Source organism: Festucalex cinctus, chromosome 1, assembly GCF_051991245.1.
Source record: "Festucalex cinctus isolate MCC-2025b chromosome 1, RoL_Fcin_1.0, whole genome shotgun sequence".
NCBI classification, from domain to species: domain Eukaryota; kingdom Metazoa; phylum Chordata; class Actinopteri; order Syngnathiformes; family Syngnathidae; genus Festucalex; species Festucalex cinctus.
In genome coordinates this window covers 30,056,059-30,081,594 of record NC_135411.1, presented here as the reverse complement: position 1 = coordinate 30,081,594, position 25,536 = coordinate 30,056,059, and the positions used below count along the sequence as shown (strand labels likewise).

The 25,536-nt window shown below is 42.2% G+C and overlaps 1 protein-coding gene and 1 long non-coding RNA gene across 2 annotated transcripts; one reads left to right on the top strand and one right to left on the bottom strand.

The window, feature by feature from the left end:
- Positions 1–90: 90 nt before the first annotated feature.
- Positions 91–24,231, top strand: pdgfab (platelet-derived growth factor alpha polypeptide b). Its single transcript, XM_077528290.1, has 6 exons — positions 91–688; positions 1,308–1,404; positions 7,196–7,345; positions 9,675–9,865; positions 18,177–18,303; positions 23,048–24,231. Exons 1-6 carry the CDS (start codon positions 626–628, stop codon positions 23,059–23,061), a joined length of 642 nt encoding a protein of 213 aa, XP_077384416.1. The 5' UTR covers positions 91–625; the 3' UTR covers positions 23,062–24,231.
- Positions 106–2,492, bottom strand: LOC144023039 (uncharacterized). The gene is made up of 3 exons (XR_013284479.1): positions 2,136–2,492; positions 1,767–1,835; positions 106–1,636 (listed from the first exon to the last, which is right to left on the bottom strand). It is a non-coding gene; the product is annotated as an uncharacterized LOC144023039 (long non-coding RNA).
- Positions 24,232–25,536: the final 1,305 nt, after the last annotated feature.

The following is a 25,536-nucleotide window of genomic DNA, read 5'->3' as shown; positions in this document are numbered from 1 at the left end:
ATGGACGCACCATCAGGGAGACGCGAGGGGAGGCGCAAGTGTTGCGGAGCTGCACGCCGCCTCTCTCTATAATAACCAGCCGCTCACATGCTTGCTCGCACTCCATTTCCACTCCAGTAGTGCACACTGCGGATGCCTCGACGCAAACGGACCACAACTTTCCCCCCCCCCAGCACGTCTTCTTCTTGGTGCATTCGTGATTTCCTAAAGGATTTCTCCACTGGATTACGTTTTTGCCAAGAGAATTTAAAGACGAAGTGCAAAAGAAGGATTTTTGGTTTTTGCAAGTGTGAGGCTGTGAAGGACAAGTGCACCGCGCGTCTGGCTTTACTTGGGATTGCCGCACTTTTTGAGGAGCTATGCTGAGCTGCGTTGCACAGCTGTTTGCGCAGGAGTAAAACAAAACAAAACAAACAAACAAAAACAAAAAAAAAACAAAAAAAAAAGCAACAACAACACTATCTTCCACACAAATCTCTCCAGGAGCACCACCAAACCCCACTCGCTTTCTCTCTCTCCCCCGCCCTGAGGGGATGGTCGAGGGTCCTCGGGGGCCAGGAGCGACTGTGCGGCTGCTCCACGACCACTTCGTCTCGTTTAGGGTTCAGTCCAAATTAAAAGGGAGATGAGAGCCGCAATTTACTACTTCCTTCTGTGGACGACGTACCTGCTGCTGGCCACCGCTCAGGTAAGTCCCCCAAAAAGTACATCAACGCGTGTTTCATGCAATTCGAGCCCCCCCCTCGAAAGAAAGCAGAGTTGTCCAACCAGCTCTAGTTATTTTGGGCTTTTGTTGCCTAATTTGTTTGTAGCCTGAGCCAAGTGGGCAAACTTCATGGGAACAGCTCCGGGTGATATAAATAGTTACTGACAGACCACCACTACGAGCTGCACCCCTCAGCAGAGTGAGGCTTGGTGTTGAGGCGCCGGTGCTGCTGCGTGAGCGCAACAAGTGAAAAGAAAAGAAAAAAAGAAAAAAAGCTGCGCACTTTGCGCATTGCACCGCCAGACTCCCTAACCCAAATGCTATTTTAATGCAATGCACCATTGCATGCATTGCAGGGGGAAACAACAACACCAAAAAAATAAATAAAAAGCTGAATTAACTACTTTGGAGTAAAAAAAAATAAAAAAAAATCTTCCCTAATGGAGCAACAGAGTGCAGCAGTGCCACTGCAAAACGTGTCCAACGCGCTTGTTTGAACAAAAGAGTTTTAAATGTGCAACTGCCGCCCACCTCATCATTTCTAACTCACTCTCTCCTTGTTCGATTTCTCCGCACCTCCTCCTCCTGCTCGGTGCTGAAGGAAGTGCACTTTCCCCAGGAGCTGATCGACAGATTGTCCCACAGTGAAATCCACAGCATCAGCGACCTCCAGCGGCTGCTAGAAATTGACTCCGTAGGTAAATTCTGCCTCTTGATCCCTTTCTTTCATTCAAGTGAAGGTTTGTGACGTGTTTATTTGTTGAAGTTACGTGACGTAATAGGCCAACGCTCATTTGGACTGTCATCGTGTAGCCTACAGTGGATTGTGCCTAGTCAGCAGTTCCTGGATCAGGTCAACGTACTTTGGTCTTGGATTAAGTCCAGGCAATAGTGGGCATGATCTGGTGTCATTGAAATGCGGTGGCGTGGCTGAAAAAGCCAGAAGGAAAGAAGTTGTTGAATGCCTCACAGTCCTGAGGCTCTGGGTTTGAGTCTCAGTTGTATGTTCTGAAAATATTAGTGTAAGGTTTGAGGAGTCACATTGGCAGCAAAAACTCACCAGTCCTCCTTCCATGCATCGGCACGATGCCCTCGTGCTTGGCACGTCTGCCTCACAGTTGAGAAGTCCCTGGTTTGAAGTTGTTTTGGACACACAATATTGCTTTAATGTAGCGACTTGTCACTCAGATTTCACACACCAAAAAAAGTTTTGGACTCATAATATTGCAGCAATGTGCACGCCTGCGATCTCAGCATCCGCACAACAAATAATTTGAATACATAGACAAGTGTAAGGATTCATTCTCATCCGTCAGGATTCACACGATAAAAGTGGTGAATGCACAATTCAACATCAATGTAAACACTTCCAATTCACACAAGAAATAGTTTGGACACAAAATAACACTCAGCATTCAGCAATACTCACTTTGAACTTTTGTCTCTCAGCGCACCAATAAATATTTGGTTGTACGCAGTTGCACTCGTCTCTCAGCATTCGCACAAATACCACAGATGCCGGGACTTGGGAGTCTGTGTTCTCCTGGAATCAAGTTCACAGGGCATCGCCACGGTAACGCCACTGGACAGGAAATAACTGTAAACCCAAAGAACTCTACTACAGTAGGATCATACATGGAAAAAAACAATAAGTAGTGCAGCGTGTGCACAAGCCCCCCACCATCCCGTTTTTTTTTTTTTTTTTTTTTTTGTGGTCTATGTGTGTGTGCATGTGTGCGTGTGTGCATGCCACCACCCGAACCCAGACACCTCCTCCCCTCGTCTCTGCTACGGTTTTTATTTGGGGGTAGTGTGTTAGCTGTTGTTACCGCGGTAACGTGGCTTTAAAGCCAGCCGCCTGTCACATATCCTGTAAACAGAGATGGCCGCTCGCAAGCTTCAGGTTCTTGGAGGTGCTGCTTGGTCTACTTGAGTTGGTCTTGGATTCGGTTTCCAAGTACTTCACATTAGCAACTATTTACACAGGCTGCGAGAAAGCATTTCAACTGGCCTGCCAGGATGTTCTAAAAACAAACTAAAGCCGCTAACGTTTATCGTGGCGAATCATCCAAATGACTATATGCTTCAGATTGGATCTTGCGCTTCAGTTTCCACAAAATGGTTGATTTCTAATCAAAATGGCCACCTTACTGTTACATTTTCAGCATGGGTCCTCAAGACATTTTGCTGTGCCCCACTACGTGTCCACCAAATTTTGTGTTGATGGATGAAATGAGTGTCTGGGTCTAATTTAAAAAAAAAAATTTTGGTAACCTTTGACATCTAACTATGAGCCTTGGAATTCGGCCCAATTAGGATGTAGAATTCAGCAAGCTGACTGATTGGCCCACTTGCTGTATATTTCTTTTAGACTTTTTTTTTTCTACTTCCAGGTATGATAGACATTAGGGCTGTGCACAACTCGCTAGTGACTCAAATAGAAAAGTGAATTGAGCATTAAAAACAAACATTAAACTAGAATTTTTGGATTTCAGTCAGAACGGCTCACACCAAAACAACAAATGTAACGGCGTAGCTTACAGTGTCATTTCTCCCAACCCCCCAGCCTTGCCATCCAATGCCCTCTCTCTCGTTACCGTCAGCTGGTTTATGTCCAAATTTGATGCCATGCTCCACCCCCATGAAATGGCACCGTCTAAAACGCTTGGCGAGCTACCTTCTTCCAATTGGGGTTCATTTTGGCGAATTTCCCTCGGAGGACTCCCACAGTGGAATACACCTGAGACAAACAATGCAATTATGCTTTCAACCGCACTGGATGACTTTTTGTTTAATTTTAGATGATTTCTTAAGACTTTTTCATGCATCCTGTTATGGTTGACATGTCCACCCAATTTCGTGTCGCTAGGTAAATTTGCTGTCTGTGGCAGATTCTTTCCAGGTCATATTGTTAACTATAGGAAGTGATTACCCAGCAATATTTTGGTGTGTTTAATTTCCCGCCGTCCTAAAGTGTCTCTAGCATGAGAATAATTGTTTATAATAGAGTTAACGTGTCTCACTTCAAAGGGAGAACATCCTCTCATGGTAACAGTAGTGAGCTGATTATTATTCCGAGGACATAAATCTGTCAGCTCGGGTCGACCATTAGCGAGTTTCTTCCTGGCTTTTGCCGCTAATGGTTGGTGGAAGCTCACACACGTGACACGCGCTCCGAGTCGAGGGCTGACATCTATTTCGGGGTCGTGGGAGAAGCGACAAAACGTGTGACAGAAATAATGTGGGAACAGTCGCCGCTAGAATGACTTCCATGAATCAGCCTGTAAAGATGTTTGGATTATTGGACACGGGCCTCCGAGGAGCTTCTCCGCTGGCGACACTTTTGTCTTTTGGACCACGCTGCTTCACCATTGGCTGGGTTTTGTGAAGGCTCCTGTCAAACTGCCCGAGCTTATCTTACCCATTGAAGGACAATTGAGATAAACAAGGAGGCATGCATATCATGCATTGCATGGGGCAGCAAACGTGGTGCTCGTACTTCATATAAACTGTAAGCGCCATTTCATTTGATTTAAAGTGAATGCCATTTAAGTTTACATATTTATACTTTTGGCAATACATTTGATTTAAATGTATTTGAATATTTTCTCCGTTGATTTTTGATGAAAAACAAATGACATTTTTGTGTTTATTTTTTGTATTGAATTACTTATAGAAAGTTGTGATAGGGGGCGCAAGTTCATTGTTGTTATTGTATACAAAGAAGAAGTGTGATTCTGTACATTGTTGAAGAAGGAAATAAAAGATGGCTGCAGCAACACGGTCTTTTTACCGTGCTGTTGTCACGCGTAAAAACAAGTCTCTGTCAGCCATTAATCGAAGAGGTGAAGGAACCAAATGAAACAACGAACAATTCGCCTCTACATAAACGTTCCTCTCAAGGCAAGACTGAATCTCGGAGATGAGCATTCATGTTGAGTTGTGTGGAAAAGCAAAAAATGTGTCAAAAGCCAGGAACACAAGCATTAAAGCTATGTTATATCTCCAAGATAACTGATGCTGAATGCTGAGAGATGATCTTTCATACCTTCATGTTGCATTGGGCGTAAAAAAATGATGTGTGAAAAAACAAGAACTATGTTAAATGCTGAGAGATACTCATTTGCATTTATAGTATAGAGTATATTATGTTGTTGGGGGGGTTTTTTTAGCCTCAAAATTATTCATTGCGTGAGAGAGGCTTCACGTTGACACTGTACAAAGCTGAATGCTGAGACATCACACGTCATACTAATACTTTTTCTTGCATCTAAACCATTAATTGCAGGTGTAATGCTGAGATGACAAGCATTCACTAAACATTTTACTGTGGGATCAAATTTACTTATGATGAATGCTGAGATATGAGTATTCATGTTAACATGTTTTGCACACCCAAGCTATTAATTGTCTGAATGCTGAGACATGAGCATTCAAGACTAACACTTACCGTATTTTGTGCATTTAAAACTTCTGTCTGTAGAATTCTGGGAGACAATCCACCACATTAACACTATATTGTGTGTACAAAATTACTTATGTTGAAGGCTGAGTGATGAGCATTCATATTAAAATGATTTTGTGGATCCAAACTACACTACAGCATGTTGATTCTAAGATATAAGTTAGAGTACAAGATTTTTTTAGATACTAATTAACGCAAATTGTGAGTCATTTTTGTGTGAAGGCTGAGAGACAAATGTTCACATTGACACAATACTGTATTGTATGGCAGAAACGATTTTCATGCAAATGCTAAGAGGCAAGCATTTCACATTAGCACAATAGTGTGTTTCCAAAACACTTTTTGTGTGAATGCTGAGAGACAAGTATCCACAATTCTGTGACATAAGCATTTCTCTTCAGCAATTTTGCTTGGCTAAATCATCTATTATACTTGAAATACCAAGAAACAAGCCGACACTTTAAGTCCCCTGTGTGTGTCTATAGTAGTAATTGTGCGAATGCTGGGAACAGTCCATTAACGTGATATCGTGTGTCACTTTTGATCCACGCTTTTGTTGCGCTGTCGCACACTTGGTTTGAACATGCCATGCGGGATAACAAGGGAAGTTTATGTAGTCTGTTTACGCAAAGGCCACAAGTGTCTACGTACACGCAGGTAGACCCCGCCTGCTGCGCAAACATCCTCGGTCTGCAGCGTTGGATGTGAGCAGGCTTTATTATTTTTATTACACCGTCCTCTGTAATATTCAGGGTGGCGACCAAAACAAGCTTTATCAGATGAGTTGAAAAAGCTGAGCAAGTGGCTTTAGTGGAAGAAAACATGTGCTTGGAAAATGTCAACATTGGGCGAAATGAGAGACATGAAAGTGTTCATTAGGTGCAGGGGTTGTCAAATGAGTACTTTTTGTCAACATGCTGACACACCTGGAGACTTTCCACCTGCACTCAGAAGCGGTGACGTCGTTGGTTGCATTTATGCCGCACGTCGCCATGGCAAATTCCCAATGAGTGACTCAAGTGGAGATTGTTGTGCCTGGGTGAACTATTATAGGAGTGACGTTTATGTTAGTATTATTGTTATTTAGCTCATTGACTATACAAAAAAAAAAGTAAATTGTATTTTATCATTATTAGTGTTATTAATATGGCAATATAATGGCACATAATCATTATTCTTATGACGAAATATAATTTATTTATTATTAATACATAAAGTAATGTTAAAAACGCATATAATAATTATTGTTATTCCGATACCGATACTGGTATCGGCAGAGGTGCCGATACTGCATTAAAACAGTGGTATCGGTATCGGTGACTACTCACAAGTAACATGCCGATGCCATTAATTCCAACGCTATTATAGGATTTTGGATGCAGCATCTTGTGTCTTGCTGGTGCACAACATTCACTGATATGTGATATGTTCACTGCATGCCAATCTAAGATATCCTATTGGCCCTTGAATGCTCTGAACCAATAGCAGGACAGCTTTTTCATGTTGAGGAAAAAAATACTCAAGTATCGGTATGGTATCGGTATCGGCCGATACTGCAAAGCTGGGTATCGGTATCGGGGGCCAAAAACCGGTACCGGAACAACACTAATAATAATATAATATTCTATAGGAATAAATATCAATTACAATGTATAATTATTTACATTGTTTACAGTTACTTTTAAATAATTGAATTGTTTTAGTTTTTAATCATTATTTTACTTTATTAATTTAAAATTTTACCCATTTTTTTGTGATTTTTTTTAAATCAAATATTTTTTCATTTTAATATTTAATTTCAGTTTTATTTCACATTTAATTGTCACTTTTTCTCAATTTTATTGTTTTTAATTAAATTAATCATTTGCGTTTTTATGCTGCACTGATATTGCATCATTATCAAAAAAAGTATTATTAAATGGCACAAAAATAACTGACATTGTATATTGTTGTATTTTAAAAATTCAATTTTTGTTTTGCTATTTTGGATAGTTATTAACGTTGCCGTCTTCTGTTTTGACGAGGTACGGGAAACGATGTCATCGAGGGGCCCAAGCATCACAAGCACCACCAGCACCATAACCAGCACCAGCACAAGAACTCCTCCCGCCATCCTGGTTACTATAGCGACCTAAAGAGCTCGCAGCTCCACAGCCGTCGCAAAAGGAGCCTCGGTAAGACTGACTTGATGTCGTTGCTGGTGTGGAGGGTCGCAAGACGTAACTCAAGCCAGTTTGCACCTGTGAGTCATCACATTAGCCATTTGTGTCAATCCGATTTGACATGAACATCACGTTTGGTTCAGGGCCATAGTAGATAGCCTCTTAACATTTCATTAAAAAAAAAAAAAAAAAAAAAGACGATTTAAGTTTTTTCTCGAATTGTTTTATAAATTTACAACGGCAGTTATCATCCATTCAATGGCATTTATGACTTTTCTTCATTTTACTTTTTTATTTTTATGATGCATTTAAATTCAATTTGAATCATACAAGTCATGCTGTGCACATACAAACTTTTAACTTTTAAAATTTAAATGTATTATTTAAAAATAATAATAATTGTGTTGTGTTCAATTTATTGACTTTTTTATATTTAAATAACCATTATAGATACCATAAATTGAATTAATAGAAAATTAAAACATGTTCTTCCTAATTTTCATATTAGTGAAGTTTTTTTTTTCTCCTGTTTCTCAAAAATTTCATCACAATGAATTTGATTTTATTTTTTAAATTTTTCTTAATTTTCAATTTTAAATTATGCATAACATACTTAGACATAAATATATTTATATTAATGTAAAAACGTTTTTTATATGAATTTTATTTTTATTTTCTAAACATTCATTTATTTCCTTTTTGCTGCTCTACTGACGACTCTATTTCTCATAATATTTAATCAAAATATTTTTTTGAACTTGATTGAATGTCCTTTTTCTCTGCCATTGAAATTATACATGACACGCATTGTTGACATGCTATTATACAATATTTTATTTTTTAAATTTTGAATGATGGTACAGCTCGTATTGATGTGCACATTGAAGATGCACTTTTTGCTGAGAGGCGAGACACGCGTCAGGAAAGGAATATGTCCTTGAGCGTGGAAATTCCACACATTCAAGGCGTCAAGTTGCAGCTCGCCGAGACCTTCTGTCACATTTCTTCATTAAATGCCAAGCGCTCGCCGCGATATCTGATCGAGGCGTTGAGAGAGAGAAAGAGAGATACTCTCTCGTGGCGTGTGCTGTGGCCCGATGGCAACGCGCTTGCGTTTGCTCCGATTTCATACCAAGCACATGATAGGGGATGTTGAGGATGTTGGAAGTGCGCCAAAAAAGTGCTTCATGTACTGAATATGCTGCACATCACACCTGTAGGTTAGAAATCATAGTATTTCATGCCAGATGAGACTGCTTCAGGGGTCAGAGGTCAATCCCTTTGAACATGTACAGACTCAAATCATAGGAGAAGCCGCTCCAATTGAATTGAATGTATTTTAACTCATTGACTGCCATTAACGGCTATAGGCGTCAAACGATTCATTTGAACTGGGCTGGCATTGAATGAGTTAGGAGTCAACACAATGGGTAGATTCTAAACTTTAAATACGATTTGTGGCAAATTTGACACGTTCTGACTTTAATAGTGATAAAATTATCCAGAAGACACAAATATGAATATTAAAATACCATTGTGATCAGGAGGGAGTTTAAAACCGTATGTACCCACCAAGTAGCCCATTGAAAAGAGATACAATGCTGCCATCTGCCATCGTTAGTGGTTGTTTTTGATTCCACAACCCATTGACCAGGCAGCGCTGCACTTAGATGTTGCACTTCCCATTGATAAAAAAAAAAAAAAAACTTAGTTGACGTCATTTAACATTTATGGCGGCATCCAACATGATTTTACTCATTGTTATGAAACATTTTTGGTCGGTCAAAGAGTTAATTTCACATTTTACAGAGTCTGCTCAAATTGGTTGCAATGCTCTAATTTGACTAAATTAAACGTGATTTTAATTTTGATTTGAGTGGCTCCAATTCAAATTAATCTTATTTTATTGTATTATATTTTACTGTAGTTTGCATTGTAGATATCAGATGCTCTTATTGTATTTTATTTTATTTTTAAATTGTGTTTTATTTTACCTGATTTTATCTTAAATAGAGTAGCTGGTCACATTATCCAAGCTTGCGTTTATGGATGTTGCTTGGGGCACAGAATCGTCCAAGACGTTAAACAAATTGCTCAGTAGGTGCAACCCAAGACTTACGTGGCTAATGTGCACTCAACAGGCATTTTGGGTGTCTTCTGCCCAATGTCAAACATGGTTGGGTGTGACCTGAGGCAAGACAAACGTCTCCCGCGTGGACTGAGTCATCAAATAATACTCAGCGAAAGAATGCAACACGCAGCCAGGAAACCAAAAGGGCACATTACAGGCCATTAATTCCGACACCTTTTTCCTCCTCCCTCCCTCCGTCTGTCCCTCCAGTGGAGGAGGCGGTCCCGGCGGCGTGCAAGACGCGGACGGTGATCTACGAGATCCCCAGGAGCCAGGTGGACCCCACGTCGGCCAACTTCCTGATATGGCCGCCCTGCGTGGAGGTGAAGCGCTGCACGGGCTGCTGCAACACCAGCAACATGCGCTGCCAGCCCTCGCGCAAGCACCACCGCACCGTTAAGGTAGGCAAGGCTTCGTCAACGTGTCGTGGATGTATCAATATGCTAACCTTTTACCATCCTCACTACATTCAAATTCAGCCCAGGTCTAAACATGCTCTCATCCTGTTCACATACTGATTTGGAAGGCAGCCCATCTAGGCAGCAAACTTGGGTTCAGCGTGCCTTATGCTGCTTTGAAGGGAACTCTGTGACCCCCTCCAAGCCTAAACACAACCTAACCTTGTTCGTACCCGCATCAGAGCTTCTACTTGATCATGAAAAAATCCATAAATGGATTTCTCATGGCTGTCTGCAATCCAGCTCGTCTGTCTGTTTGTCTCTTTGTCTTGTCCGGAAGCCTGGAGGACACCATGTGACAAAGAGCGAAGGACTGAAAGAGGCTGTTTTTTTTGTCGTGGTTCCCAGAAGCCTCTCGGCTCACTTCAAACACGTCCCCCTTTTTCTGTTCAGCGTCAAGAGTGTGGACGCTGTGGCTTAAGATGAGTCAAACATCTGCTGTATTTAGACGTAGCTTGGCCGAAGGTATGGCAGACATGCAACGTTCCTCGTCTTGCATGTTTGAGTCTGGACTCTATTGTCTTTGCTCTTTAATCATTGGGACGACATTGTGTCGTCGGTTCCGTTTGTTAATTTATGGGTGTTTGCTCACCAGAATCCTCCACCGCCTTTGGATTTGGATGGTGGCAGGTGCTACAATTGCTCCCTGGAACCTAACCTGACTTAGTATGTATGCCGTAACTCCCCTTACCCACATGTACAGGTCTTCAAGATCTGTTGTTCTGTTTTCTATGTGCTCGGGTGTTTTTTCCAGATCACACACTGTGTCCCCCGCCACATGGGATCATAGTTGGGGAGTTGCTTTCTTAGTCCTTCTCGTACCCCACTTATTTGTCTACTTCTTATCAAAGAAATCAGGGTGCTGTCTGTCAACCTGTCCGCTTCTGTAACCCCGTTAGAGGTCACTTTTCATGTTTCTTGGATGGGCTGAAACTGAAAAATGCATTTTGTCACTTTGCACTTGCCATCATACCCACGCTGATTAGTAAATGTATTAATTGATTTCAGATCACAGAAAATGCGTTTTGATACTCAATGTTGCTTGTAACAAGTTCTGCTCTGGCCAACCAATCAAAAGACATAAAATGCTGACCTGGTCCTGTGAGGACAAATCTGGTACCTTACTGGTAAAAGGCGGATTAGATTGACATGGCAACACATCCATCCATCCATCCATTTTCTTGACCGCTTATTCCTCACAAGGGTCGCGGGGGCTGCTGGTGCCTATCTCAGCTGGCTCTGGGCAGTAGGCGGGGGACACCCTGGACTGGTTGCCAACCAATCGCAGGGCACACAGAGACGAACAACCATACACACTCACACGCACACCTAGGGACAATTCGGAGCGCCCAATTAACCTGCCATGCATGTCTTTGGAATGTGGGAGGAGACCGGAGTACCCGGAGAAGACCCACGCGGGCACGGGGAGAACATGCAAACTCCACCCAGGAGGGTCCGAGCCTGGACTCGAACCGGAGACCTCAGAACTGGGAAGCGGACGTGCTAACCACTCGACTACCGTATGGCAACACATAAAGACTGAAATTAGATTGGACAAATCCACATCCATCTACTGGAACCTTTTCATCCAATAGAAATGCCAGGAAAGGAAAAGAGAGAAAAGAGAGTGTTAGGGGGAAAAAAACAAAAGTTGAGTGCTTCTGATAATGTTCAGGCCCACAAAGAAGGCCTTACAGTATTTGGCCTCGGCACCCACCACCAGATTCAAATCGGATCTGGTCAGCCGTTCTGGCTTTTAAACACTCAGAAATGCTGAGTCATGTGGAAGTGGGAGCGTCAGTCTGCACGCAAACACGTCTTATTTCTTTTGCGAGCCAGTCCGCAGCGTCAATAGCAGCTCTGTCTGGCCTCAAACGAGACGGCGACTGGTCGGGGAGACACTGGTGAGCGAGCCTCCATTCAGACGGAATGTCGCGATCCCTGCCACTTTGTCCCTTGTGTGACACTGTGAGAGTTTGGTCACCAGAGGAGGGGACAAATATTTGTCCGGGTGCATCTTTTAGTGTTTTGTAGCTTGACAACGCAAACATTTTCAATCCAATGCATTCATATTTGCTTGTTCGAGAGGTTGGGTATGTCATGGACTGGTTTAACTAACTAACTAACTAACTAACTAACTAACTAACTAACTAACTAACTAACTAACTAACTAACTAACTAACATCTTTGCAATGTAATAAAAAGCTTTTCTAATTGATACATTTTATCCATCCATCCATCCATCCATCTTCTTAACCACTTATTCCTCACAAAGGTCGTGGGGGTGCTGGAGCCTATCCCAGCTAGCTTCGGACAGTAGACAGGGAACACCCTGAAATGGTTGCCAGCCAATCCAGGGATTCATTTTATTAAAATGAAATAAATGTCCCGAACCTCCATTTATTCCGGAAATGATGGCACGGAAACTTATTAGGAATTCATGCGTAAAAAATACCTAGAATACAGGATAAATGAAATGGAAAACTGACGTTTTTGTTAGGTTACCAATAATTCTTTGTTTTTCTTAAATTCATACATTAAAAAAAAAAAAGACCTCAAACTGTTTTATAATCACTTGCCTGGATTTCTTGCCACAATATAAATGAGCAGAAACTTACCATTTTTTGGAGGAGATTTTCAATAGCACTTGTCCTCTTTAGTCATTGGTGAGCTGGAGACTATGCCAGTTATTTAGGGGTGAGTCGGGGTACGAGCAATTGCGAAAAAAAATGCAATTGGTCAGTTGCATAGTGTAACTTATTTTCTATTAATTTCCAGTGTGTCCTCTCTGGATCAACGTCCACTTTGTGCTTCTCCTGACATTTATTCACAATCTAAAAACGTCCCGCACTTGTTTTGCTTGCGCCGGCCCGCGGCTAGGAAAGGAACACACCCGCTGCCACTTTGCATTTGTCCAAATACACCTTTATTTATGTATTTATTTATGTATTTATTCCCAGTCCTTTTTCCTTTATGCTTTGGCTGTGTACTGTAAAAGCCTGTTCTGTTAATCTGGCAGTGGAATAGAACTTTCATTAAGATGTGTGCTAGAAAAGACACTCAAAATGTATGAATCATTCACTCTTTTCCCTCTGTGTCCAATATTACTAATAGGCTACTTTTCAGACAGGGAGTAAGTACACGCGCAAGTGTGCTCTTGCATTCTTTTGCACATTGTGTACTTGTGTGCGCATGTATGAATAGCGAAGCCTCTCTGTTTGTTCTTCCACCAGTAAACAGGCCACGACACGGCTTGAACTCATTCAGCTTTGGTGTCGTTCATTCATGAACTTGCCTGCGCAAATTGTGTTTTGAGATGAAAGCGAAGATGAGGTGCAGTATTCGAGCTCAGACCTCCGCCAAGGCCAAACTATTTAGTAAAATGGGGGAAAAGTCACATGTTTGTTTTTTAGTTAGCAGGCTACTGTTCTATTTACATCATAGTTGAAAAAAATGTAAAAAAGTGAGAATTAGTTTGTCATTCTGCACTTTTTTAATATGCAATTTAGTAAAACACTGACTTATGTCAACTGGTTTCAACCTGACACCGTATAAGGTAGCTTCATCTAATCGTGAAGGTGTATTTTGGCAACAAGTCACTTTTGATGGCCCCGTGTACAAGTATTTGGCAGAGGTCCTCGAGGGTCATCAGCTCACATCTGTGTAAACCTAAGAGGGAGATTGTTTTCATCTGTGTGTGTATGTGTGTGCGTGTGTGCGTGAGAGAGAGACAGAGCGCGCTCTATGTCATGCTACATAAACTCCCCCACCGCCGCGTGGCGACAAGGCCATTTGTGTGTGAGGAAGACGGGGCCGCAGAGTAATGAAGTGTTGATGGCCGCCCGATCAAAGGGGAGGCTTGACACAGGCCAGGCGGATGTAGCCACACTGCTGAGTGTGGGGGTCACAGCCACTGAACCCCCGCCCGCACCCGCCCCACTCCCAACCATGACACACATGCAAACTCTGGCTGTTACCTTGGTGGCAGCAGGACAGATACGGGACTCTCACTGTCTGCTTTAGAATAAAATAGAATGGGAAGGCAAGTTAAGAAGAAAGAATAATAACGTCATTCCCACACATGTGGCGATGTGACGACTGTACATAGAAAGAACAACAACAGTCTACATGGGAATGAAACCAGCAATACTATAACAATCAGCAGTGAAGTGACAGCTGAACAGCAATAAATAATATATCAGCAGTTTGAAGCCCCTTTGCACAAAAGTGTTTGTAGACTTTTTTTAGTGCGGCCCAGCGGGTCATGGGAGTATCCCGTCCAAGCCAAGGAGTCGCTCGACTACCGCCGTGCCGGCTGGATAGCATCAGTTAGTATTTCAGTATGTTTCTTCTCCCCCCCTTCTCTCTCCTGTGACTTCATCCTCCACTCCCTCGTCCCCTGCTGGAGTCTGATTGTCTGTTATATGAAGTCGGCATTCACTCCCTTGCTAGCTCTTCCTCGCACTTTCCACCAGTCTGGTCGCTTGACCTCCGTGACCTCCTCCATTGTTCTGCGGAGGATCATAAAGACGTGAATGGGGGAATTCTTTGATATTTGATCTAGCGCCTTCTGCTGCCCTCAGATATCCACATCTGGCCATCCGTTATATTTTGGGAGTTGTGCCCTGGCGGGTCTTTGTGGGCATCGCGGATTACCTCCAGACGTGATAAATGCTCCCCTTTCTTGTCGGGTATGCGCCGCCTGTGATAACCCCGCCACTCGTCAGCCCGAGTGCATGTTATGACGGGTTGAAGAAGAGGGCAGCAGCAGGTTGTCTCGCCTCTTTGTGGTTTCCCCCCACCATTCCTCGGAAGATCATCTCTCCTTTCTCTCCAGTAGACTCCGAGAGTTCCTCCGGGTTCTTTCTTTTTTTTGTGTGGCACAAGCTCGTATTGTCCCGCTGGCCTAATTTCCTCCCTGGCCCATGAGTCGCCATCCCGCCTGCTTGGTCACTTTCAATCCCTCCGTTCTCTAAACAGACACGCAATTTTATTTATTTTCACTCCATTTTTGTCCCGCTTCCAAGTCTTGGCGGCCCCTTGGTGTACATCCACATCCCTGTTGTGTTTTCTTTGGAAGGCATGAGTAAAACTTTCCCCTCCGTCATGCTCACATCGGCACTCAGGGAATTCCCAATTAAAAGCGAGCAAGACAATCGGCTTCACACAGAGGCTCTTGTCTGAAGAGGGGTGGTGGGGCTGGGACTAACCAAAGGGGGGGGGGCACTTCCCAGAGCCCCCTGCCTCACCCCAACCCCGCGGATCGGATATCATTCCCCCAAACTACTCAAGGGACTCTTTCTCAGGGCCCCGGCTTTCTCGGGAGCAGTTTGATTTATACAAAGAGTGTGGGGGCCCCCTCGTCATAGCATGGGGGTCTCTTTTCTGATGTGTGTTTTATGTGGGAAGTCATTGACTCTGCACCGGATAAGAAGCCTTTGTACTCAGAGCGAAGAAGTGCATGCGAAATAAATCTTGCCAGGAAAATAGGCGGGCGGGACCCTGCCTTCCTTGTTAACACCTTTCCATAACAAACGCACGCACACACAAGATGAGAAATATGAGAGAGCGTGTTGACAAAGTAGGCAGTGCAGGAGGTTGTTTGAGCAAAGTATTGTTGTGCAGACATTCACACCAATATGAAGGGTGACTCCTGCATGATGTTTTTCACCTTGCTGTGGGAGGAACAAGATGTCAAAGTGACTTGGGTGGTGGGCTTTCATCAAGGGGGGCATTACTATAGTAGATCGTTAATAGTTGTTTGTTGGCCAGTAAGGAGCGAATGTATTTCCACTCTAACCTGAACACAACACTTTTTGTCTCGGACTTGACTTGGACCCTTGACATTTCACTCAGCCTTGTCTAAAACTCCTCTATTGGACTCACAAAATATATTCATCGACTCAACCCAGTCCAACTATGTTTCTATTTCTGAAAATGTGTGTCCTCTTTTAAAAGACACTTGAAATAAAGTTTTCTTATGATCAAAATTGACATTGGCCCCCCGGTGAACATCGTGAAATTTCCCTAATTTATAATAAAACAGTATTTTCCTGTTTTAAGGTTTACTCTTGATCTCATCGGGTTTATTCTGGACTGGACTTGGACTCATACCTTTGTGACTTGGACTCAATAAAGCTGAACTTGACTACAGCCCTCATTTCCACATACAGTATGTCCAAAAACTCCTTTCTGCAAACGTGTTTGCTACTACAGCGGTGCTGTACCAGGGGACGAGCACTGATCTTGTCTCCTGAAGCAATTGAGACAAAAATGCAGTGTACTACTTTGCTTTAAACCACAGAGGCACTGTTGATTCTGTCTCAACCAGCTGTTTTTTAAATGTGAGCAAGACAATTAGCAGATATTGTAAGATGGGGGTTGCAAATTTGCTTTCTTCTGAACTGAGGTAGTATCAGGCATGACAAAGAGTCACGGCCAGACACCAGGTGCTTTGTTCTCTGATAATCACATTCTACCATCCCATCTTCCCATAATTCTACCTAGGACATTTAATCAAAAGCCCAAACACTTTGCAGACTCTATTGAGTGATCAATAGAGAATCTGAACTTGTGGAAACACAGAAAACTAAATCTAATGAAAATGAAGAACACTTCAACTATGTCACATTCCTCGAAAGCCCTCCTGCCTGCAAAAATCGCAGTAGAAATACCATTGATACCAGATGCAAGGTAACTCGGTGTCCTCATTCAGTTGGATCAATCTCAATCTGATGCTGATGGAGTATTACCAATGTTTTTTCTCGGTTTATTAATGTCAGGCAGGCATACTGTCCTCATGTTTTGTTCAGAACAATAAACCCTTGATACAGTCTTCGTCGCCTTATCTGGCCCATGTTTGCATTTCTGCAGCGTGTAACCTAGAAACTTGACGTTAATAGGTAACACATGAATGTCATCTGATGCTGTTCATGATCACAGTCGGCCCCCTCTGCCCTCTTCCTCAAATAACCCCCTCATGTTTGCAAACCCAGGGCGGAGGGGTACACCTTACGCGGTCAGTCTATGGCCTATCCCGTCACCCTCACCGTGTCAAGGCCAGATAATGGTAAACACACCATCTTCAAGCCAGACGCTATTGTCCTCTGTTTGCTCACCGCATACCTCCTGTTCTTGCTCAGCCCCATTTTCCCCCATCTTCTTCCTGCTTTCCCTGTATAGAAAGACACTTTTTACAAAGGCTAAAGCATTCACTTCTATTGTAGCCTCTTCGGGGCTGCCCCCCTGAGCTTTTATTTTACAGCATTGGCATGAGGGACATCGTGCTGCATGAGTGTCAACACGCTTTGTTTTACCAGACAGACGTGGTATGTTCACTTGTCTGCGTGACTAATTCACCACCGGGCACCAGGCCAGCGCAGGATGGAGGAAGAAAGCCTCTCCCGTCTTCTGCCGACCGTATCGCCAGAGAGAGGCGGCCTGGAGGATTGTCGGTTCATATCCCCTCCCGTGCAGTGCACTTGAGATGAGGTGACGCAGGAGGATGGTTGGGCTGGAGAGAGATATTGTTTTCATGTGACCTCCAGGCTCTTGCTGAATAACGTGGAACTTACCTGCCTGTGGCACTTAGCGGGAAAAAAAAAAAAAAAAAAGCAGGTAGCCACCTCCCCTGTTACACAACCCAATAACCTCCAAGCTGCCTTGTCTGTACAGCTTTAATCAAAACGCTTCCAGGCTGAAGGCTTGGAATTTCCTGCAGTTCTTCTTGCTATTTGGCACATTTCAAGTGGTCCTTCTGTTCCAAAAGGACCACTCTCTACTATTTACCAGTAGATCAATCTGGTTACAAGACCTCCAACTCATCAACACCTTTCAGATGAACTGGAACAGTGATGATGAGCCAACATCACACACTCCAATATAGAAAGTCTTTATGGCCAGGTGTCCAAATGCTTCTATATTGGTTAACATGTTGGGACAAGGTGGGACAGTATGGGTCTATTTCTGGAAGTGGATGCTCCAGGCCTAATATTGAAGCGTACAGTGGCTGTGGTGGTAGTAAAGGGGGGTTTCCCCAGTTGCAATCCGTACAATTGCTTCTCACCTATCATTCTCCAATTGTCACAGCTTGTTCGGACAGGGTCATTAACAGTTTACACATTTGATGAACACCTCACAGAGCACCCCGTCAAGCGGAAGCCAAGGTTTTGAGCTTGCAAGAATACTGCAGTCACTGAGTGTTTTACTGGATGTTCACTGACGACCACGCGTTCTCTTCTCCTCGTCTCTACAGGTGGCCAAGGTGGAGTACGTCAAAAGGAGGCCCAAGCTGAAAGAGGTCTTCGTACGGTTAGAAGACCACCTGGAGTGCGTGTGCACGTCGCAGCATCACGTCGTGGAGCACACCGACACAGAAACAGGTAAACCCTATCAAGCATTTCTTGGCTGTCATTGTCATGTAACCTCAATTAGGGTGTTTTCACACTCGCACTACCATTTTCCTTTTGTCTGATTTGGTTTGAGTACCTGATCAAACTGGGACCACCTCAAGGAGGTACTGCTCTGAACTCCGGAGGCATTGTGAGAAAGTGATCCGATATTAGTTGTATTTGTTTCGGCTGATAATTTGGCAGCACATATTCCGAGGCTTACAAATATTATGCAGAGGCTTACAAATATTAGAGGTTAGTGATAGACTATGGTGCCTTTCAATTTAGGTCCAAATATTTGTAACATTGCCCCCACTGGAACAGAACTCAACGCCATTAACCGAGGACCGAAGACATTTCTTCCTGTTTACATCCTCTCGACCAATTAGAAGAAAGTCATATTTGTTGTGGATTTTTCAGTGTGACCAAAGATCTCTAGGTGTGAAAGCACCCTAACAGACATGCTGACTTCCTGATAGAGAATAAAAGAAGAGACACAAAGTCGTGCTCTAATCCTTCTATAATCGTCCTTTCCTGCCTTCTTCTTTTCTGCTCAATTTCCTTTCCTTCCCTGTAGTCTTCTCCCACCCCGCTTTGCACCCGTTGACCTTTTCCTGAACAGACTGACACACCTGTCAGGTGGCCACCTATTGCGTTGCATGTGGTGGCAATAAAAAACGACATACGTTTCAGCAGAAGTTACTCCAGAATAGACAACGGGCAGTTACAAGCAAGCGCGTCCTCACGGGAGCGCGCATACAACCATTCTGCGTAGGGTCAATGTTAAGACTACTGAATTTCCAGAACATTCTACATCCCTTTTCCTTAGTTGTTTCCTATACCATAAACCACAATACTGTAGAAAGCAACTAAATATGAACATTCAAATGTATGATAACCTGCAATCAGTGTAACAACCAAATTGAATATAGCATTAAAAAAACAAAACAATATGCTTTGAACAAAACTGACCTCTGTACTTTGGCTTGGGTTTACAAACACAAACTGAACGGGTTCTGTAAAGATTGTCATTATCATATCAAGGCTGGTCAGATACTGATATTTGGTGTCTTAGTGTGCTCGTTGTCCATGTTCTGTTCAACGTGCTCATGCCCTGGAAGTGTCATACGCCTTGCTGGATTCGGCTCGGTGTGCTGACAGGAGTTTTGCGGGTTGGTCTCTGATAAGCTCCTCACAAAGCTCACCAAAGTTTCCGCTCTTAGTTTTGATCCTTAAATCTCTCACATAGGATTCATTGGTCTCACCAGCCTTTTGGTTATGTGTGTTGAACTTTTGTCGTTCCATTGTCAAGTTTGAGGATGACACATTTCCCTGAATTGAGGCATTCCTGGTCCTCCTTGGACTCCGCGGGAATGAGGACACGTCCCTCCGCTATGTCGACCTTTCTCGCTCGATGCGGGTCCGGCCAGGTTCAAAAGAATGTAAGATCGAGTCCGTGCTGGTTTATCAGAGTGGGCTGCAGCGATGAAAATGTCGTACTCCTGCTCAAATATGTGCCAGTTCTCTACAATGTTGCCATTGAACACCAGCGTGTCGGTTCGTCTGAATCCGTCCGCCAGTAGTTGTCGTGAAAAAAAATCCGTGTGATAGCACAACGGTGATAAAAAATACAAAAAAAGATAAGTCCTAGACTTCTGACACCATGTTGCATGTGGTGATAAGAAAAAGAGATACATGTTTCAGTAGAAGTTGCCGTTCACTCCAGAGTTGACAACGGGCAGTTTACAAGGAAGTCTTCACAGGAGCGCGCATACAACCATTATCCGCGTAAGGTCCATCCATCCATCCATCCATCCATCCATTTTCTGAACCGCTTGCTCCTCACAAGGGTCGCGGGGGGTGTTGAAGCTGGTTATGGGCAGCAGGCGTGGTACAACCTGAACTGGTTGCTAGCCAATCGCAGGGCACACAGAGACGAACAACCATCCACACACACAAGCACACCTAGGGACAATTCTGAGCGCCCAATTAACCTGCCATGCATGTCTTTGGAATGTGGGAGGAGACCGGAGTACCCGGAGAAGACCCACGCGGGCACAGGGAAAACATGCAAACTCCAGTTGAAGCACTGATTTAACTCATTTAAAAGTACAAAAAATAAATAAATAAATAAAGTCCAGAATTCTGAAATGTACGGTGACCCTGAAGTTCAAAACACAATAACAAATAACTAAAACTAGAAGACCAACGCAGGCACGGGGACAACATGCAAACTCCACCTAGGAATGCTGGAGCCTGGACTCGAACCCGAGTCCTTAGTATTGGGAGGCAGATGTGCTAACCACTCACTCACCGTGCCACCTCATAGGGTCAATGTTAAGAATACTGAATTTCTAGAACATTCTACAAAGTGTCAAACCCAAGGCTTGAGGCCAGATCTGGCCTGCCACATAGTAATCATAGTAAGCTCGCTAAAAGCCGCGAAAGCAAATCATGTGTGTTACTTACGACTACTTTGTGTTCCTTGAGAAAATCTGTTCCAACATTCCAAACTCAATTTTTCAAAACAAATTGAACAATCTGCTTTATTTGACTTCTGATTTCGAAATTAGTTAACCATTTACCATTTAACCCATTTATTATTGCTGTTATTTATAATTGTATGATGAATCATTTATAGATACTCTATATGGTCTCAAAGTCATAAACATCTGAGGGACCTATAAGTACAACGTGGCCGCTGAGTTTGACTGATCTGCTGTAAATCGTCTTAAGAACGAGCATGCGTGTATGTTGAGGCAAGATGTCCAAAGGCTGCTTGGCATGACACCAGGTAACACTCCCCCCACCCAATCCTACCTTCCCCCTGTCTCACCTGCAACCGGTACCTTGATCTGAAGCCGTATTCTCCCTCGGAGCAGATAAGTGCAATGATAAGGCATTTGAAGTATTTATTAGTGTCATAGATTTGCACTTGCTGCTTCTGTCCCAGGGCTCTTTCTGTATCATAAAACCTCACTTCTTTTGCTTTTTAACCACCCTACCCCAACTGCCCCTCCTAATCCACCGTCCCCAACTTTGTGCTTTCAGGCCACCGTAGGGTAAAAGGTAAAAAAAGGAAATCTAAAAAGCTAAGCGCCCACAAGGATTTATTGGCAACATAACGCAAGTCGCGGCCATTGCACCCCACCAACCCCCTTCCAACTCTCCTCAATGGAAAGCTGTGAAGGGAACAGGTAGGCGTCCTCTCGCCTCGCCAACCGGGTACCAATCACAGTCCAGCCACCAATCACATGGGTTCGAGGAGGGCGTCGAGCTCTTCGATCATGATGCTGCTGCATGCATGCACTGATTGCAAGGCACACTGCGTCACTGTCATCTTGCCTGCGTGTGAAATGATGCGCCCGCAGTTTTGTTTTTTTGTTTTTGTTTTTTTTATGCCACCATTTGTAAGAACTTGTAATTTGACTCCATATACAGTGGACCCTTGGAAATCAAACATCTCATTACAAGAGGCTGTTGGACCTCCATTTTGTTTCGATGATGAATTCTCCACAGAAACAATTGAATATTGGGAACCATATTTGGGTACAAAATAAAAGCTACACTAATTATATTGAGATTGAATAGGGGGGGGGGGGGGGATCTGGGATTAAAAGTAAGAATATTTTGTTGGGCCCTAAAGGACAAGGGCACTAAGAAAACTGATCTAAAAGAATTAACAAATGTAAATACTGAAATACAATTATATATTTTTTTAATTGTAAAACAAACAAACAAACAAACAAACAAACAAAAAACCTATGACATCCATCCATCCATCCATCCATCAATGCATCCATTATCTGAATATTTTATCCTTATGAGGGCGGAGTACAAAAATTATAAAATAACAATACATGAAAAATACAAATGAAAATATAAATAACTGCTTGTAACATCTAGGAATATTTTCATATTAACATTTTACACTGGATTTTTCCAATGTAAACATGTTTTTTTTTTTAAATGGCATTTATTGAAAAATTGTGCCAAAAAAGTGAAATATTAACTTGCCAACATTTTTTCAAATGTACTACCATACTTGAAACAAATACAATAAATGACAGATGTACTCATGAATAAAATAAGTTGTACTTTAAATCATATTTTATGACCTATTGTATACTGAAAAGTAATCATATGCATATTGCCAACAAATCAGTTTTATACAAAAATCCAGTATTTAAATATACTGTTTAAAATTCCTAATATTTTGGTGACTCGAGAGTAATACTTTTTTTTTTTAAATGAACTATGATCAGGAACTATAAATTAGAAATGAGTAGAATAGAAAATTGTCGTTAATGTAATGCAATTTTAAGGAACATGCTTTACTGGGATTTATAAGTCTTCCTGTAGTCCGTAGGCAGTATCTTATTTTGAAATGACTTGGTTAGAACCATCAAAAAGCCCAAAATAGGTCACAATACTGCCTACGGGTTAACCCCTAAGCAGTATGTGAAAATGTTTTTAAATTCTGCTACTGTGGGCCACATATAGCCAAAAAAAAAAAAAAAGAGTTGACTGTATTCCCAATTTTGAGCCAAATTTGAACCCAAATTCCTAATTTTTCAACTGTTCAAGTTTGGATGGTCCACTGTATGTAGAGAACGCTTTTCGGGAGTCAACATGCATGTGCCAATGAATGCAATCAGGCGCAAAGTACCACTTGTTGCATTTCTTTTATCTAGTTTTGTGTTCTAATGTTTGGCTCTCTTCTTCCCCCCACCAGTGGACGTGAGGTGAGGACGCCAGCGTGGGCACATCGTCGCGACACAAAGAACTTTTCCCTTTAAGACTGACGAACATAAGAAACAATGATGCCAAAGGTGCTTTTTTTCTTCAAACAAATCCAATAAAAGACTAGCGAGTGATGAAGAGGAGCGAAGGACACAAAGGGAGACGCAGAAAGGGATTTTCCAGTTTCGGACACAACAGCGGCATTTGAGAGCGGCGGATGACCTCCTGAAAGGCAACAAAAGTGCCCCACCCTGCTTTTAAATGGACGCAGGACGAAAGACGCCGACATGGTCGTCTATGTGCCGACCCGGATGCTCCTTACAAACTATTTATACTTGAGGATGTTTGAGAGGACTCGTCCACTTTTCGCTATTGTCATTGTCATCCTATTATTATTCATTGACGGTGTATCGAGTCTTGTGTACGCTTTGGATAACGGACGGGAGGAGACGCGGGAAAGCCAGTTGCAGGAAGATGCTTTATTTTTGTTATGAAATATATTACGCTTACTTTTCATTGGTTATTGAATGTCTGTATTTAATCCATTATGGCAAGAAAAAAACAACAACAACACCGTAAGTGGTCCTTAATGTGCGGGAAATATGCGGACGCCATCAGGATTGTACGTAAACAAGTTATTTTTCAGCCATATCACTGTAATGCTGATAAGGACCATGCCCACCCAGTCTGCTGTAACACACACACGCACACACACAGAGCAAAGTCCACTTTAAAGAGTGAATGAATAAGCAAAGCATGAATGAGGTCCTTGTTTGGAGCCTGGGCTTGCTTTTCACGACATCGTTTCAAGCACGTCACATCACAATGGCGCTTCCACAACACATGCAACTAAACGCTATTTTGGACAAGTGCTGTCAAATCGAGCCAGCGGTGGTCCCGACAAGTCAGTGAGTCACCGTCAAAGCACGACGCTATCAGCTGAGACCAGACAAAGTCCGACCATCGTCAAGGGTGCTTTATTTATATGCCACCATGTGTCGCCACTGTTTTGTTTTTTTTTGCAATCCGAACAACAACAACAAATGAATTCAAAAATGTTTTGTTTTTGTTTTGTTTTTTTTTACAGAGAAAACAATACAATCCTTCCTTTATTGGATAAAGACAGCAGTAATCATAATTTATCTATTTATGTTCAACAATAAATGTATTTCTCCTCATCAAGAGTTTCCGAGTCTCGATTCTTTGGTGTCTTGGAGGAAGATTTGAAATGGCGTCAACGCATTCCGATGAGATGCAAAAAGCACTTACACTCTGTACTTGACTACAAGTACAGATAAAACTGTGAAAAAAAAAGAAGAAAGTACAGATTGCAATGTGGCAAAGATAGTCCATCTTTGCTCACGAAGAAAAAAATACTCTTGTAAAAGTTGAAGCACTGAATTAACTAATTTAAAAGTAAAAAAATAAAGTCCAGAATTCTGAAATGTACAGTGACCCTGAAGTGCAAAACGCAATAACAAATAACTAAAACAGCAAATAAAAAATAAAACACACAAACTAAACAAATACTGGCAGTTATTTACGATACCCACGCAAGCAAGCACTTTGAAAAACGTGAACGTTAGCTTCATTGAGCAGCGTAAATGTCCTCTGTGTGACGCCATGACACGTACGTGGCATTTGATAGAGGTGTTGATGATCCAAGAAACGCGATCTCGGAGGCCTCCAGGCTGACCTGTCGTTGGGATTTAGCCGAAGGTCAAGGGTCGGACCCGTCCGTAAGGTGCTGGGGGACTTTGGGACATTTCCCGTCCGGTTTGTGCTTAATCTTTGAACTGACGAGACCACAAGTTCCTCTGAGTGGCTGAACAGCCTCGAGGGAGCACCACATCATTCCAAAAAACTGCTGAAGGATTTTTTTTCCCTACATAACTGCATCTGACCTGTGACCACTACTATTACCTCTTGCAACTACAATTGGCTCTTTTGACAAACTATAAATATACCATATCGTTTTTCTTGAAAAATACAATTTATAGTCAAAAAAAGATTTTACCTTATAATTGTATTATTATAATATTTTTCTTGAAAAAAATATTCTCGTTACATTTTTTTCTAGGAGAAAATAAGACATTTTAATAAAAAAAAAAAAGTGACTTCATTCTGAGAAATAATGTAATTTTTTTCACAAAAACTGCCAATTATGATGTACTGTATATAAAGAATGTTAATAAGCCAAAGAAAATAATATTTGTCTCAACACTATTACTTTATATGCTTAATATAACACTTTATCAATATTTGTATTTTTTTTAAAGTTTGCCACCATTTGTTCAAAAAACAAACAAACAAACCGTTGCTTATTTAAGCTTACTATCATAATATTAAGCTTTTTTTTAATAAAAAAAACTTTATCATATGATTATTAGTGTTTTTCCTGCAAAAAAAATTAATAAAAAGTTACATTTTTACCTTAAAAAAATCACCTTTTAATTCCAGAAGAAAAAAAAAAGAATTTTA